We start from the raw sequence: 17643 nt of genomic DNA on the forward strand, positions 1-17643 counted from the left end.
ACGCAATACTAACACGAAATTAACCTATACCCGATACAGTCCAGAAAACACAGCCGGTTAATTGAGCTGAAAATTATACCGGTACTTAAGATTTAATGCAGACCTGCAGGGTCCGGGTGCCCGTTGAAAGTAAACAGCTCTGTTAAAGAACAAACCGTACTTGTGATGAGCACGGTAAACCGTCCTCATCTTCCTCCTTATAACTGACGTAATCAAAGTCCTCTTGCTCCAGTATGGGAAAGAGACTTTGCCACAAAGACGACGTCCCATGCTCCCTTGTTCGAAAACACGATGGCATCACGATCGCAAAGAAATGTTCACGTGCGGCAGCTCTGTTTCCTTCTTTATCGGACTGCTCGATTGCGTTTAGCTTGAAAGTTGCGTCATGTGCCTTTCTTATTGCAATTTGTATGATGAGGACATGATTGTTCTCGATTGTTCTCAGCTCAGGGATGCTGCTGGAAATGTGAATTTCCCTTCGGGGATGAACAAAGTATCTATCTATCTATCTATCTATGTCTACGCTAATTTAATTATTTGTGCACAAGCTAAGAAGTTGCAGTCTAAATCTTACCTTTTGTACTCGAGCGCCGCTGGCGGCCGTTAAAAAAATTACATAAATTGGCCGCATCACTGAATAAGCTGCAGGGTTGAAAGTTTGGGAAAAAAGTAGCGGCTTATAGTCCGGAATTTACGGTACTGTAGTTGCTATCTTGAATGGTCACATGATCAGGAAACATATGACCTAAACAACTTCAGCCTCAGGTGTGCGGGTGACTGCGCTGTTACAGTTTAGCAGCCAATGGCCTCAACACCGGATTCTCCAAGTTAATGGTGTTAAGTGAGCGCAGGCCTTCAGATGTTTCATGCTCCTTTCTCTCTGCTAACACCTGTGTTTTCAGATCTCGATCGTAGACGTGATATACGAGGTCACATGAGATGACCGTGGGGAAGTTGAAAGAGTTCCTAGGGCAAGTCAGCTGTGCTTAAGTTAGAAAAAACACAGATGTTTTATGCATTGCCTATCGAACAAGATATAAAAGGTTGTCCCGCAAAGGCATTTGGAGCGGAGCCCTACGCGTTGCATGACTTGCATTAGAGAGCGTGTTCGCCAGTTTAAAACATCTGCAGCTTTAACTCATCTATTAAGTGGGAAAGCTGTAAGAGAGGACACAGAAGAATGCCTTTCCCACACCAAATGCACGGGTATAATATTGCCTCATTCACAAGCCAACAATAATACCGTATCTGCCAACCATATGGGTCAAAATTGCAAAAACTAGTCCGGTATTGGATTTTAAAAAGAAATGAGAATAGGAAGGGGCTTTGGCGGAGATTGCAAACATCTGCTCATGGAAGGCGTCACGATAACTCACAAACATTTATTTGTGGATGCCTTTTATCCGCTAATGTTGAACACATTCAGCGTATTGATTGTTCTTGTGGAAAAACAAAACAAACAGAAAAAGATATACATCCTCTGGTCATGATTTTGTTAATGAACGGCAGCTCATTTTACCATCAAAACGACAATTGATTCATCACAGGCGCTCTTGATAAACATTTTTTTTAACATTAATCAGAATAACATGTTTGGACCCATAGGCATGTCTGCCCTGGGAAAAAATAAAATAAAATGTAATCTCTCTGGAAATGATGCTACCCAACTTGGATAGAGTAGCCAAGATGGCCGGTCATCTGACTCAACCAAACATTTTGCTGTGTTAAGCTGTTGGAGTTTTGATTTTTACTGCATCAAAAATTAATTGAATTATTGGATGGAACTCCGATTTGTTTGATTAAAGAGATGATCGAGTACTGCTACTTTGCACTTTGTACTTTGAGGCCTCTTTGCATCATGAGTTGAAAAATCTCATCTCATCTCATTAGCTGCACCGCTCATCCTCAGTAGGGTCGCGGGGGTGCTGGAGCCCATCCTAGCAATCATTGGGCAGTGGGCAGGGGACACCCTGAACTGGTTGCCAGCCAATCGCAGGGCACACAGGGACAGACAACTCGCTCGCTCATTCACACCTAGGGACAATTTGGACCGGCCAATCCGCCTGAAATGCATGTCTTTGGAATGTGGGAGGAAACCGGAGTGCCCGGAGGAAACCCACGCAAGCACGGGTAGAACATACAAACTCCGCACAGGAAGTCCGGTAGATGGATTTGAACCCACACAGGAGGTTCCTGAGACCTTAGAACTGTGCCGCACACGCGCTAACCACTGCGCCGCCGTGCTGCCCGAGTTGAAAAATATTAATTCAAAAACATGAACTGCACTCTTGCAGCCGCTATCCATTATCCCAAGTCCAAAATTGCTTCAAAGGGGGAACAGTAGAAGCAGGATTGTCGCCATGCCATTTTGGCCCATCTAAAATAGTAGGCACGGTTATGACTGCAATCCTTTATCCCCAGTCGACTTGCTGAAAGCAGGGGCCGGCAGAGCGATTTTTTTCCCCTTTGGTTTTTAAGCCACTAAACGTGCCATTATGGGCAGCCTAAAATAAACTGCACTGTTTAGGCCACAATATATTATCTTTGGGTTGACTTTTGCAATGAGCGGGGCACACAATGGGGGTTTCGTGGAGTTTCGCATATTGCTGGGGTTTTGCTCACCATTAAGGTAAACAAGGGATTATGGTCTATAAATTCACTAAAGAATTGTCCATGTTAAACACAACAATCTAGAAAGTATTTAGTTCTAATGATCCCATTAAAAATTTGACTCAAGTGTTATTTCAAATGCATTTTTATTTATATATGTAAAAAGACGTTTTTGTATCTACATTCCTCCAGAAAATTTATTGACTCTCGACTTGGGGTGGACGATATGTAGATATCGAATGCAAAAGGACATTATGGTGGTTGTATAATGCCGTTCTGATCTTCCCAGCTTCATCCCTAGTGCTTGGCAGCCCTGCAGCCGAACGTGTGGTGTCGGAATGCAGCGTCGAACAGTCAAGTGCAGGGTGCTACTTGCCTTCTCGCAGACTGTGGCTGATCTCCCTGATGATGAGTGCCTGGGTGACAAACCCGCCTCGAGTCAAGCCTGCTTCCAGACTCCATGCCAGAACCTAGAAAGCGACGAGGAACCAGGCTTGGAGGACGAGGAGGACAATGAGGAGGAGGTGTTCCAAAGAGAAGAGCTGCACGAATGGGAGTATGATGGCTTCACCGAGTGTTCCAAAAGTTGTGGAGGAGGTAAAGAACTTGTTTGTTTGCCTTATGCCCTGCTCATAGACCTAACTTAGGTTGGAATCTCAGGTGTGCAGGAAGCTGTGATCATTTGCCTGGACAAACAGACCAGGGAGGCGTCGGCCAACCAAAGTCTTTGCATGAGCACACGCAGACCCCCACCGCTCATCATGGACTGCCAAATGCAACCTTGCCCGCCAAGGTAAAACCTCAATTCAATTGGAATGTTTACATGCTGAAAATAGTAGGACTAAAATTAAAATTCAGTTCTTGGACAAATCAGAATAATCCCTGGCCATGACCAAAAAGGGTCTAATCATACAAGAATTTCGCCTGAAAAAGCAGTAACCCAACCCTTCCAATCAGACGATTAAGACTCTGAATAAAAACATTTCGGGATTTCAGTGCACATTTTCAGGGCCCTAAAAAAACAAACGTTAGCATTATTTTGATTTTAACCTGAGAACCGTAATCCATTGCTACTTCACGCTTTGTACTTCACAGGCTTAGTACATCACAGGTTGAAATAAATATTCTGAGATCTATGATCCCCCATCACATGTTGGGGGGGAGCGCGTTTTGTCAGGCCTCGTGGCTTTTTTTTGCCGTTCTGTCCACCAAAACGTGAAATGCACTTGTGCGGTCTTGATCCATTGTCCTCGTTTGCATATTGCTTTGAGTGGGGACCGACAGAAGGCAGTTTTGATGGTGTGCCATTCTAAAATGCACAGTTGTGGATACGATGCCCTGTTGACTACTGCTGAGATTAGGGCCCGACAGAGCCCGTTTTTTTGTCCTTCTGTCCAGGCTAAAGATGCATGTCATTGTGGCACACCTAAAATGAACTAAACTATTTTGGCCGCAATCCATTATCCTCTGCCGACTAATGTTACGAGCGAAGGCCTCCAGAGGACCTTTTTAAACTGGATGATTTTAGCAATATTCTCACTGACTACCTTGTCAGAGTCAATTTTCAAGTGCTTCAGTGTTTTTGCAACCACCTGAATTTGAGAAAACATCACACTATTACACACGCTATTTGAGTAAATCAGACAGAGACAGATTATTGGCTGCACCGCGGAGAACAGGAAATAACAATTGAATCTGAGCGACTGCACACTGCTGACATTCAGATTTCATGCTTTCACCCGCATCACGTTTTTTTGCTCCCTCTCATCAGAAATTGTGGAGGATGAAAGCCTGTTTTCGCAGGCTTCACGTCGTGTTTACAGAGATAACAAATACTGCATTGGACGTGTTTCCATTAGCCTTTGTTGCAATATTGAAATGTGTCACTGCATACTGTATATTTATGTATTTTTAAAATTATTATTTGTTTGTATTTTTTGTGGGGGGGGGTTGATTGGGTTGGATCCTTAACTACTAGGGTCGTAAAGGGCACCTATTCCTGTGACGTGTCTTGGGCAAGTACAGCCTGGTGGCGCCCACCCCTCTCCAGGCCACCAATATGTCATTGGAAAGCTTAAACTCTTGGGATTCAAAATATGTTGATCATCTAAAAATATTCTCATGACAGAAACAGTCACAATCAGTCTGAAACAAGCTACCCGAAAAATGTTAAGCCGGGGTAACTCACCAAAGACGTCGTCTTGAAGCCATCATGTTTGATGATAAATGGCAACCACTGACCCCTTAAATCCTTGAGAGAAGTGAATCCAACCATGTAAAATATTCACGTACTTCAACACACGCAATAATGCCGACAAAAAAAAAAAAAAAAAAAATCAGCTGAAAAGCATCTCTGCATCGCTGGACGCTCCTTGTTGCTAGTTTTCTGTTTATTTTCTTTAGGCCATACACCAACCTAACGTGTGATTCACATATTTTACAGCCAATTACTATAACCCTTCATTAATTTAGTCATAACTAACTTCCAGACTGACAACGTACCGCAATTAACATCCTGATTCATTCATTCAATCAGAATAGTTAGCCTTTTCCATTGTTTCAGTTGTTTGTTTGTTTTTAATTAACTAGCAATTACCTCTCTTTCTAGTGGAAATTTCCACTCCATTAGTTCAATTTTCCTTAGATTTCCGTCCTTGGAACTGCCCTCCTAGTATAAAAGTAATTGTCTGCCCTTTTGAAAGTGCACTTGTAAATCCTGGAAGCTATTGTCCTGTGGCTCATTTGTGCACAGAATATTCTTTTACAATAAAACGTTGAAGACTATAGCGCTTGAAGACTATAATTATGGCTTTACCTTCCTCACAACCTGGAGCTAAGCAAACACACAGAGAAAAACAAAGGCCCTACTACTAAACCTTTGCCTCCTCCCCAAGGCCACCAAAGCCCCCCGCATTAGGCCACACGCTTTGGGTTGTTTTCCCCACGGCAAGCATAAACAGCCGTGGCATTAAGACACAAAGCTTTAACTTGCTACATTCCCCATTTCTCCTTAGGGCCTCTAAGTAAATAGCAAGCATTTGGAAATGAAAATGTTTGGTGTCAGCTTGATTCATCAAGTGGGTTTAATTCAACACACACATAGCGTGCAGTTGAGAAATATGAGAAGTGCTGAAGCACACCCAGGAACTTGTTGTGGATTAGAATGAAACTTTCAAGGTTGGGATGCTGGCGCCAATGTGTGATTTGATAAGTAAGAAAGATGTTAACAGGTGGGAAGTGGGAGAGTGGAGCCACTGCTCTGCTTCCTGCGGGGTTGGCCTGATGTCTCGCGCCATTGCCTGCACTCGCCGGCCATCAACGGATAGCAACAGGACTCAGGTTTTGCTAGACGAAAACTGCCACGACCCGAAACCCAACCCCATCCAGGCCTGCAACCGCTTTGACTGCCCACCCACGTGGGAGACTCGGGAGTGGGGGAAGGTAGAACAACAAATAACTCTTGAATTATCCCTTATTGTAAGATGATGTCACGTTCTTGTTTGTTTTTTGGCCAATGCCTTAGTGCTCCAGTCGTTGTGGTTATGGAGTTGAGAAAAGACAGGTCCTGTGCAAACAGCGATTGGCAGATGGCAGCACCCTGGAGCTCCCAGAGTCCTTTTGTCCATCCAAGATGCCAGTGAACCAGCAAAGATGTAGCACAGAGCAACGGTGCCCCCCACTGTGGGTCACCAGTTGGTCCCAGGTAAGCTTGATCTAGAACATTAATGGCATGCTGGTGATACACCACACAACGTTTTTGCTTTGTTGTGCTGAGAGAACAATTCTTTTAGTTCTTACTTGATTTTTTCGGGTGTTTCGTCCAACTAGTGTTCAGCGACATGTGGAAATGGAATGCAAAGACTTGAAGCAGTCTGCAAGAAACAAGGGGAAGACGGACTATATCACACCATCCCTCCAATCAATTGCTCCTCTATGGCACGGCCCACCAAGATACGACTGTGCTCTCTTAGACTCTGCAAAAGTAAGGGACGCTCTTTTGCCTTAAAGTGCAGAATTGTAAAACGACCTGAAACCTCTTGCAAAATTGAAATGTGTCTCCAACATATGGTCATAATGGTATGATTAATTAATTCATTTATAACCTTTTTGTTATTATGGTCATTTATCTTTCCTTATGTAGTTGTAATCAATGCATTTCAATATTTTTTGTTTATCCGAGTATAAGTATTATTTTTTTATATAAATATTGACTTCTCTATGTATCAATTCATTCAGTATTATTCAGTCTCTACATTGTTGAAGACAGACTTTTTTTAATCAGTACTTGCCAGACCTGGTCTGGACTAAGAGCTGGTGTGATGTAGGGCTTTTTTTAAGTTGCATTTTCCTCATAGCTTGTTCTACTAGTATAAAAGTTATTTGGGGCCATTTTAACTGCACACCAATGAATCAAACAACTTTGTTCTGTATCTCATTTGTGCCCGGAATATTCGGAATGAAAGCCTCAACAGAACTGATCAGCTCCAGCGCTTGTATTACTCATCTCCCAACCCAGATGTTAAATGAATATGCATAGGAAGAAACGTGATCCCTCTTCAAGCCGCGAAGCAGCTGTAAAGTACCCTTGGGAGTATTTTTAATTGAGTATCGGCATACTGGAACTTGAAGTTCCTAAAATGTCTTTGGTCATTGTTTTGTGAAAACGTTTTATGAGTATTTGACCATGTGAATTAACCTCAAAATGAATGCTTTCACTAAAAACGTTTTATACAACATAACTGACCTTTGTTCACACAGCATTAAAGGCAAAGCAGTTTTCCCAGAAGAGTGTAAACTTTCTTCAACAAATGTTCTACTCGATCCATTTAACAAGTTCTGCACAGTGGAACAAAATGTATAAATTGGCTGATTTTTGTCATAATTACTTAGGAAACTGAGCATATTTTCCAATATTGTGAGAGGTTCTGGTCCCCATTAACCGCAATAAAAGAGGGATTACAGTAATAACCAAAGAAGTGCATTTTTCTCTTCAGATTTCCCGAAGCCGGACCCTACAATCCTGGCTCAGAGGAATGTTTATATCCAGTGGAGGAAGAGCAAAAAGGTACATTTAGTGGTTGGTGGCATTGCCTATCTGTTCCCCTGGACAACTGTCGTCCTTCGCTGTCCTTGCCGCCACATCCGTAAAGCGAGTATCCAATGGTTGAAGGAAGGAAAGCCTTTAGTGAGTCGCCCGCATCTTTCGGTGACACCTCTGGGCTTGGTGAAGATCCATCAGCTTAGCATATCCGATGCCGGGACGTACACTTGCGTCGCGGGCCAGGCCAAGGAGCATTTAGTCCTTCATGTTGTTGAAACTAAGCAGGGGTTACACAGACCAGGAGCAACAAAGACACAACAGCTCTCCAACTCTCCTAGTGGATACGAATACATTGTTGAGCTCTTACTTGAACTCAAGGTTGCAAAAAATATCAGCACTTCAGACGATTTTGACCTCCCCGATGTCGTCATTTTTGATAGCCAAAGGCTGGAGGAGCTTGACAACCTCAGAGGAAAGCAAGGCGAGCGAGTAATTGCTCAGCTACTCAGCCAGCTGTCTGTATCCCACTCCAAAACCAATGGATCATCTGTTCACGATCCAGAAATCAATGACCCTACCATGCAAGGGACCCCTCTTTATAAACCAAAGATGATACGCCACTCAACTCAGTACAGCAGCCCCATTATCATTCAGAACCCCCGCAAAGTCAACCCAGTATCTTCTTTCGATATCTCTGTAAATGTCGGGATGCCGGTTTTACTGCGGCAGCCTTATGCCAGCTTGGAAATCGAGTGTGAGTCTCTTGGAAACCCAGAACCAACCTTAACATGGACCAGAAATGGAAAACGTTTGCGCGACGATGACAGGTAAGAACTGATGACTCGCAAAAAAACACTGCAGTTGAGCTCAAGGTTCAACTGAGTAGACAATGTCTGTTTGCGCTAACAGGGTTGATGTGTCACCCGGGGGCTCGCTGAGGATCCGGTTTCCCAACAAGGCGGATGAGGGTCTGTACACCTGCACTGCCAGGAACCGACTTGGGTCCTCCTCACGCTCATCTTGGTTGCAGATTACTGGTGAGGACAACATCTTTATCGTGATCGCAATCTCAAAAAGCTGAAAGATCAATAGATTTTCCATTCGTCACGGTTTTGATCAGTGGTGGACAAACATTTTGTGTAGTGAGCTACATTAAGTAAAAAATTTGGATGGGATTTGATTTTCTGCCAATAGAGTTTAAAATCATACCTTGGCAATGAGGAAAGATGATCATGTAGTCCTATCCTAATATTTTACACATATATATTTGTTGCAACAGAGTCCAAAATAACAGTTGCTAAATTTCAAAGACCAATGTTTCAAATGTCATCACCTGAGTATTTGTCAGGTCAAGTCTTGTTTTGGGTTCAGGCCATTGAAGCCATTGTGGCCCGCCTGAAATGAAGTGCACTGTTTAGGCTGCGATTTGTCATCCCCAGTCCATTATTGCTGAAAGAACAAATATGACTCAGGCGTGATAGCTCTTTTTTTCCGTTCTTCCCACCTATAATGAACTGCACTCGTGCAGCCGCAATCCGTTGTCCTTGGTCGACTGTTGCTACAAGCACGTGAACACTTGTATATTTGGACATTTATCTCGTCTTGTAATCTGTTCCAAAGTTTGACTCCACACACAGACTTTTCCTGGTGGTTCTCACCTTTGGGATTTTGAATTTACTACAGCCCCTTGAGTTATAACATCCCTATTTCCGAGTGAATCATTTTTGGATGTTTTCTGGCACTATTTTTTGTTGACCATAAATAGCAGTTGTGAAGTGAACAATTTTATTAGATCATCCAATTTTAATAATTTGGACTGCATGAATAAAATATTAATATGATCAAGATATTTTACCCTGTGTATGGTTCTAATTGCACGTTTTTGCAGGATAAAAAGGGGCTGTAGTGAACGTTTGTAATTATTGCCCCAGACTTTTGCACAGTATGTTAAGTATGGAAGAACTCGAGAACAATGTAATAAATACAATGCATTATTGTTGAAAAGGAATTTGGCTTTATTAATTATTGCTATAGATACCTTGGTTTGTATGTGTCTAATGTGTGTTTTCCAGCTTAATTTATGGTCTAGTATGAACCCTAAAAACTTAATTTCTGATACACTGTCTATTGCAGCATCATCCATTTTTACACCTTAATCTTGATTTACCTTGCGATTACCAAAGAATATTACTTAGGCAGCACGGCGGCGCAGTGGTTAGCGCTTGTGCGGCACAGTTCATGTCATGGGAACCTGTCGTGGGTTCAAATCCAGCTCCAGACTTCCTGTGCGGAGTTTGTATGTTCTCCCCGTCCTTGCGTGGGTTTCCTCCGGGCACTCCGGTTTCCTCCCACATTCCCAAAACATGCATGTCAGGTTAATTGGCCGGTCCAAATAGTCCATAGGTGTGAGCGATGAGTTGTCTGTCCCTGTGTGCCCTGCGATTGGCTGGCAACCAGTTCAGGGTGTCCCCTGCCCACTGCCCGCAGATGGCTGGGATGGGCTCCAGCCCCCCCGCGACCCTAATGAGGATAAGTGGTACGGCTAATGAGATGAGATGAGACTTCAAGGTTGATTAATTCACAATTAATACAGGGAACTAAATCAATATAATGATTATTTCAATAGAAAATGTTAGTGTCGTCTGCAAATATTACTAATTTTAATAGTTTTGAAACATTAAAATTATCGTTAATATATAAATTAAATATCTTTGGACCAGGATAGAACCCTGTGGTACTCCTCAACAGATGTCCAAGTATTCAAATGTCAACTCTCCTATTTTTACATTTTGCTTCTCCCTGTCAAATAACTTTGAATCCATTGCAAAGCCACGACCCTGATGCCATATAGTTCCAGTTTTTTTAATAGTATACTGGAAAGATATAGCATCAGGGGCGTGGCTTTGCAATGGATTCAAAGTTACATGTTAAACATGGATGGGGGGTTACTTTGCTGAATTCCGCATATTGTGGGGCGTTCCGGTCCCTATTAACCGTGATAAACGAGAGATTATAGGAGTAGTTCCCTGATCTCAATCCCATTATTAAGGCAAGAAAAAAAAAAAAAAACAGTATGAGGAACAATAAGGAACTTTGACAAGAGACCACCCATGAAGTAGTCCTCGATCCAGGACAAACAGGCAGCAATGGATATTGCGTTGGCACCAGAAGACAATACATAACCATCATCAACAATAAACTTAACTAATAACTCAAATTTTGCAAAAGTCCAACAAAGCTTTCAAATAGTCGGTGAATGCAAAGCACCTTTAGATGCGTCTACTTTTCCGTCTCAAGAGTTTCTGGGAAGTTACTCGTACTCTTTTTAACACACACACGAACCGCCGCTGATGTTTTTGTAGGTCATGAAGCAATGGCTGGTCCAGCTGAGTCAGCGGTGGGGAATGTGCGGTGCGTGCCATCAGTAGAGGTCCCTTCCGAGTTGCGTCGTCCCATCTCCGCTCAAAGCTAATAAGATGCAACCTCTCTGGATTCTGATCAAAGGGATTTTTGACGTTGCTTTCTTCGTGTTCTGGCGCTTTTCTCAGCAATACCACAACAATTTGATCGTTCACTGTGGGAGACTAAAAGACAAACTAGTACTGTAATCCCTACTTTATTACTGTTAATAGGGACCAAAAAAAAACAGTGATAAGCGAATATCCACAAAGTAGCCCCCCCTTGCCCATTTTTAACACACGCTCTGCCGGCCCATGCTCGTAAACAACAGTCGATTGGGGATGATGGGTCGCGGCTAAAACAGTGCATTTCCTTCTAGGTAGGGCACAATGGCACACTTCAATGGGCTGAATCGTTAAAAAAATGTGCTTTGTCGCACCTACCTGGCAGCAATAGCCGATCGGAGATAATGGATCACAGCCACAACCGTTTGTTTTAGGCGGGCTAGAACAGCACGCCTCCTGACAAAAGTACCCTTTGCCAATCCCTGCTTGATGCAATATGTGATTGGGGATCATGGATTGCAGCTAGACAACTTCAGTTCTTTTTACGCAGTAATAATGACAAAAAAGAGCCATGTGCAAAGAAAGTGCTCTCTGACAGTTCCTGCTCGCAACAATAGGTGATCAGGGATAAAAGTTCACGGCTGCACGAGTGCAGTGTACTTTTTGGTGGACAGATCGGCAAAAAAGAGCCACAAGGCCCGGGAAAATGTGCTGTTCCAGCCCCTGCTTGGAGCAATTGGCGTTTAGGGATAATAGATCGCATCCTCACAGTTGCAGTTCACTTCAAGTGGAAAGAACTAAAAAAATAGCCACCACCTACGAAACAAATTTTCTCTCTTGACCCTGCTCTCACCAATATCCGAACGTGGAGGATGGATCACGGCCAAAACAGTACAGTTTGTTTTAGGCGAACCAAACCTTGATTTTCATAACAGTTTTTTAAATTTTTAAATGAACATTGCTCAAACCATGATGGAATGAGCCTGCAAGGTGCGAAGTAGCAGGCGCTTACAGTGTTGTTCTTTTTCCTCCTACAATTCCTGTCCACTTTTTTTTCAGGAAGCAGAGGAAGAAATTGCAACCAAGTTGCCGGAGGCAAAGGTTCATTTTGCTCAGATAGTAGCAACAGTACCATCCAGTCAGCTGCACACAGGTTAGGGGCTGCCATGCATCATTTTTTCGACTTTTTATTAAGCAGAAACCCATGAAACTCTTTCAACGTAGTTGGCACGCAGATCCATGGGCGCCATGCTCGGCCAGCTGCGGCGGCGGTTATCAAACCAGACGGGTGCGCTGCCTGGAGGCAGGGTCCTTAGAGGTAGAGCCCCACCGCTGCCCCGGTCCAGGGCGAAGACCTTCAGAGACAAGGACATGCAACATGCTGCCCTGTGCAACTTGGGTCACAAGCGCTTGGGGAGCGGTAAGACTACGCTGGAAAAAAATGGACCCTAATTGGGTCAAAACAGACTATTTGGCTTCAATTTGATCAAAATGTCTGTTGTTTTGTAAAAATAAAAAATACTTTAAATTGTTCTAAACAAAATGATTGTTAGGTTGTTTTAAACAAACTGACATGGTATTTGAAGGGGGGTCGTTTTAGAGAAAGCTGTGACATGACACAAAGCGGAGCACACATGCGCACTGGGTTGCCGAACAGATTTTAAGCAATAGCCAGTCTGTTTACTTTCAAGAAATTCTGGGAGCGTACTTTACTGTATTTTTATTTTGTATCATGAAACGCCTTTGTAACTAGAGGAACTATTTTCCCATTTAGGTACTTTGTAACCAGAACTTTTCATATGTATGTTTTTGATAATTTATTGCGGCACACCAAACTCGATTTCACAACCCAAAAGTGTGAGGCTGTGGACTGTTGGAAAAACAATGCCATAAAGGTCCGCAACTTGAAATTTTGGTACTTTCTGTCTCCATCTTCTGGCTTAAAATCATGATTGCAGACTCAGTCAGCTCATTCCTTAAGTACAAAAAACTTTTTTTTTTTAATCTTTAGGGGGAATTAGGTTGGTGTTTGGACTGTTTTTGAAACAGGCATTTTCCTATTTTTAACATATTAAGGCTATACTAACAAAAATTACTTGGGAATGAGCATTAAATCACTCTACACCCTTCCTCTCTCTTCCCCCTTTTCTTGTTTCCTAATGTGTTGTGAGTGCCAGAACAGTAGTGTTAAAAGTAAGATAAAAGGAACTTGGCGCAGTGTTTTTTTTCTTTTCTTTTTTGATAAAGGCTCTATGAACTCAGTTGGACACATACTTAAAAGAGAAAATATTCTACCTTTAATTTTTTAACGAAACTTTAAATGATGCACCCTACCTTTGATATGTCCAATTTCAACACTCTCTGACAACAGTATTTTCTTTTTTGAATGTTTTAGTGCAGCGGTCAATGCACAGGTCCAAGTTTGGCAGTACAACACCGCCATGTTTTCTGCCAAGACGTTAACAACACCAAAGTCCCTTCCAGGTTGTGCAGTGGGCTCCGACGGTAAAGAAAAAAAATGGCCGACCCAACGATCCTAACCCCTGGCCAGGTCTCCTTTATGTGACACTTCTCCCCATCCTAGGCCGAGCTCAGCGAGAAACTGCTCGGCGGACTCCTGCGTCCCGCGGTGGCGAACTGGTCCTTGGACGCAGTGCACCGCCACCTGCGGCCGTCACGGCTTCCAGTCGCGCCGGGTGGTGTGCACGCATCGTGCCAGGGGAAGTTGTGCCCGGCGCCCTCGACCCGCCAGCTGGCAGCGCTGCAATATGGCGTCCTGCGGCACAGGTGAGCTTTTCTGACTTGTCATGGTCAGATATGCAGTTTTTGGCATGTTACTGAAAATAATTAGTTACAGTATCAGTGGTTAGCGCGTGTGCAGCACAGTGCAGAGGTCGTGAGATCAAACTTTCCAGTGTGGAGTTTGCATGTTCTCCAAGTGCTTGCGTGGGTTTCTTTCGGGCACTCCGGTTTCCTCCCACATTCCAAAAACATGCATGTCAGGTCAGTTGGCCGGTCCAAATTGTCCCTAGTGAGTTTTCTGTCTCTGTGTGGCCTGCGACTGGCTGGAAACCAGTCCAGGGTGTCCCATGCCCACTACCCGAAGATAGCTGGGATGGGCTCCAGCACCCCCGCAAGCTCAGGAGGTAGAGAGCTCGTCTTGGGATCAAGAGATCGCAGGTTCGATTCCCGGCTCCTCCCTGTTATATGTCGAAGTGTCCTTGGGCAAGACACTGAATCCCTAATGCCCCCAATAAGCAGGTAGGCGCGTTGCATGGCTGCATGGCCGCTATTGGTGTGTGATTGTGTGTGTGAATGGGTAAGTGTGAAGCACATTGTAAAGTGCTTTGGGAGGTCTTCATTGACTTGAAAAGCGCTATATAAATGCAGACCATTTACCATTTGACCCTACTTAGGATAAGCGGTACAGATAATGGATGGATGGATCTTGTTACTTCATTTAAAACGTAATCTCGTCATCCACCAGTAGAGGTAAGATAAGGTTTAAAAAAATCCAGCCAGACCCGACTCAGGCCTGCTGGGTATAATACCTGACCCAGCCCAAACCTGAAAAAATTAACTTAGTTTGAGGGACCGAGCCCAAAGAAAACCCAAATGTACATATTTTACCTGTGAGAACTCGGGAGCAGGAGGGCTTCTCTCTCGCTGCCTTTTTTTAAAAATTGATTCAAATATTCAAAAGAAGCTAACAAAATTGCTAACGCTACAAAACTTAAACATACATTAAAAGCATAGTGGAAAGAGGAGTTCACGTGGCTTGTAGCAGACGACGCAAACACTGCATGAATGAAGACCGAGATTATATTCATGGAAAGATAGATGCCTCAGTCATTTGGAAAAACATATCTCGCGACAATAGTCGACAATCAATTTCTTTGTCAACTATTTTCATTAAGTTTTTTTTATGTTGACAAAGTTAACTAGTTGTTTCAGCCCTACTGACTTTCAAGAAGATTTGACAATAATTCATTTTTTGATGACCACAGCCACTGGAGAGTGCCAAGACAGCACCAGATACTGCGAAAAAGTGCGGCAGTTGGAGCTGTGCAATCTACCGCAGTTCAAACGTCGCTGCTGTCGCTCGTGCCTCGACACCTGATGTCTGCAGGACATCCAGCTTCCCCCGGGGGGCACTGCAGGAATGAACTGAGGGATACGTAGATTTGCACGATTGACGTTTCTACATGTGATGTGATAACCACTGGAAAGGTTTCGAAGCTCATTTTCCAAAGAATTTTGAAGGAACGGTGTGTATTATTTGACCACTAGATGTTGCTATATGGCAGGGGTTTCCAACACGGTGCCCGCTGTGGTACCCATGGACCTGTTCTGATAAAGCTCACCAGTTCTGGGCCATTGTTTTTTCTACTTTTTTTGTCATTAACTGAGTCTATTTACCCCTTCTTCCAATCACAAACCTGGGAATAGCATAGTAATAGCACAGTAATAAGACGATAGGTTGTGATTTTAGTCATGCATATCCAACCAGTTGCCCGTTGCGGTAATTATTAACGAAAAGTAGCTCTCAGCTTAAAAGAGGTTAGAGACCCCTGCAATACAGAGACTCAAAGTAACCAAAATGCACTATTTTACGACAATTTTCTTTTGCCCAGCCTTGTTGAGGTTTTTGGGTACCCAAATCAGCAAGATGACGGACAATTATTTCAGCACCCTTTAGGTAAGGTTCATGTTATCTAAAATACATTTTTAAACCAACAAGTGTTTGTATGATCGTTCACGTGTTTTTAAATTAAATTTAAATTTAAATTAAAATATATTGTTTTTAATGAACGAAGCATTTTATTACCATTAGGATGCGCTAAATAATACACACTGTCCCTTTAAGGGGAGACTCCAATCTGAGCTTTGATCTAGCATATTGATTAGAATGGGAGTTTGACTGTGTGTTGACTTTGGTCGTGTAGTCTGTAGTACCAAAAAACTCACAGATGGAAGTGGACATCATCATCGGCCTCCGATGGAGAACTGCAAGTGTTCAATCAGAGGAAACAAGAAAATAATCTGACTTTGCACTCGAAATTCAACATAAGTCTTTTCATAAAAATGGCATGTTGATTTTTTTTTTTCTACTACATTTATATATTTTGCTTGGTAATTGTTTGTTCTAGATGTCTAGTTTAGTGTGTTTCAACCAGTGTGCCAGGGCACACTAGTGTGCAGTGAGACTTTGTCTAGTGTGCCACTGGAGATAGCCCAATTTTCAATATTCGTCCACATCACGAGGTGGAAAAAGATCAATATTGTTTCATACACTAAGTATGAGCTCATGAGGTCGTACAATGTATTTAATAATTTATTCCGTTTAAGATTGCACTGCAAAAAAATATAAATCAAATTAAGTAAAAAAGCACATCATTTCACTTGTTTAAATTGTTATTTTCTTACACTAAAGAAATGAAAATGTCAGAACGTTTTGTTCCACTGGCAGATAATTTGTGTCCATGTTAAGATATCTTTTATTTTACTTTTCGAGAAAAAAAGATGGAAAATGTAGTAAAACTTACTAAAACTATCTATCTATCTATCCTGGTCATATCCCTCGAGAGGGGTGACCGACAGCAAGACAAACATACCAAAAAACAATGAAAATAAAAAGAGGGGAAAAGTAGCAAAAAACACACACAAAGTTTTTGGGGGACCTTGGCCAATCCAAACACCCAAACATGCTTTCGTCCCTCCAGATGAAATGGGACACAAGAAAGCGGCCATGTCACCCAGGTCAGGGTGACACAACACACTTCTGTTCAACAGCAGGGCCCGACAGCTTTCACTGGTTTACCCCTGCCACATCATACATGTGCCCTGCCCATCCCTTAGAACACGTCCAAACATCCCACTATCCTTTTACAACACCTCTCCACTCATTCCTATCACCAACAATAGCTCAAGCTTCCACTATATTTTTATCTATTTCCTGCAGTGCACTCATAATACAATCCATCCACGTCAATCGCGGCCTTCCTCCTGGTCTCCTTCCATTGACTTCTGCTCTGTAGATCCTCTTCAACATTCGCTCCTCATCCATCCTCTCCATGTGTCCAAACCAACCGAGTACTCTCTTATCCACAGGCTTGCTCAGTTCCACTACTACTCCAGTTCTGTTTCTCACAATTTCATATCCAATCTTGTCACTCCTAACATAGTCCTCAAAAACGTCATCTCAAAAACATTTAATTTCCTTCTCAAATCTGCGTTCAGGCTCCAAGTCTGTGCACCATACAACACAGTCGGCACAATCAGACTCTCATACAGTCCCCTCTTAACATCCATACTCATACTTTTGTTGCTCATCACTCTCCTCAGAGCACCCAAAACCTTGCTTCCTTGATTCACTCTGTGCAATACCTCACACTCCATTCCACCAACTGCAGCCACATCACAACCCAAGCACCTAAAGCTTTCAACTTCTTCCAGCACCTGTCCATGCAACCTTATTTCTAACGCCTTGCCCACTCCACCACGTGAACACTTCATCACCTTACTCTT

At 43.0% G+C, this 17643-nt stretch overlaps 1 protein-coding gene across 4 annotated transcripts in view; it reads left to right on the forward strand.

The window, feature by feature from the left end:
* The window catches only part of adamtsl3 (ADAMTS like 3), a 101658-nt gene extending 85848 nt beyond the window's left edge, over positions 1-15810 (forward strand). For 3 of the 4 annotated variants that reach the window (XM_088347108.1, XM_088347109.1, XM_088347112.1), the window contains 12 exons: positions 2900-3207; positions 3271-3403; positions 5841-6051; positions 6134-6313; positions 6439-6592; positions 7605-8478; positions 8561-8688; positions 12175-12268; positions 12340-12535; positions 13511-13620; positions 13700-13902; positions 15123-15810. In XM_088347108.1, the coding sequence (XP_088203234.1) occupies positions 2900-3207; positions 3271-3403; positions 5841-6051; positions 6134-6313; positions 6439-6592; positions 7605-8478; positions 8561-8688; positions 12175-12268; positions 12340-12535; positions 13511-13620; positions 13700-13902; positions 15123-15235 (2704 nt within the window). In that variant the 3' untranslated portion in view covers positions 15236-15810. Of the gene's footprint in view, positions 1-2899; positions 3208-3270; positions 3404-5840; positions 6052-6133; positions 6314-6438; positions 6593-7604; positions 8479-8560; positions 8689-12174; positions 12269-12339; positions 12536-13510; positions 13621-13699; positions 13903-15122 lie in introns of those variants that run through there. The other variant, XM_088347110.1, reaches the window with a different exon arrangement.
* The last annotated feature ends 1833 nt before the right edge of the window (positions 15811-17643 follow it).

Source organism: Urocampus carinirostris, chromosome 11, assembly GCF_059441175.1.
Source record: "Urocampus carinirostris isolate Australia breed hairy pipefish chromosome 11, RoL_Ucar_1.0, whole genome shotgun sequence".
NCBI lineage: Eukaryota > Metazoa > Chordata > Actinopteri > Syngnathiformes > Syngnathidae > Urocampus > Urocampus carinirostris.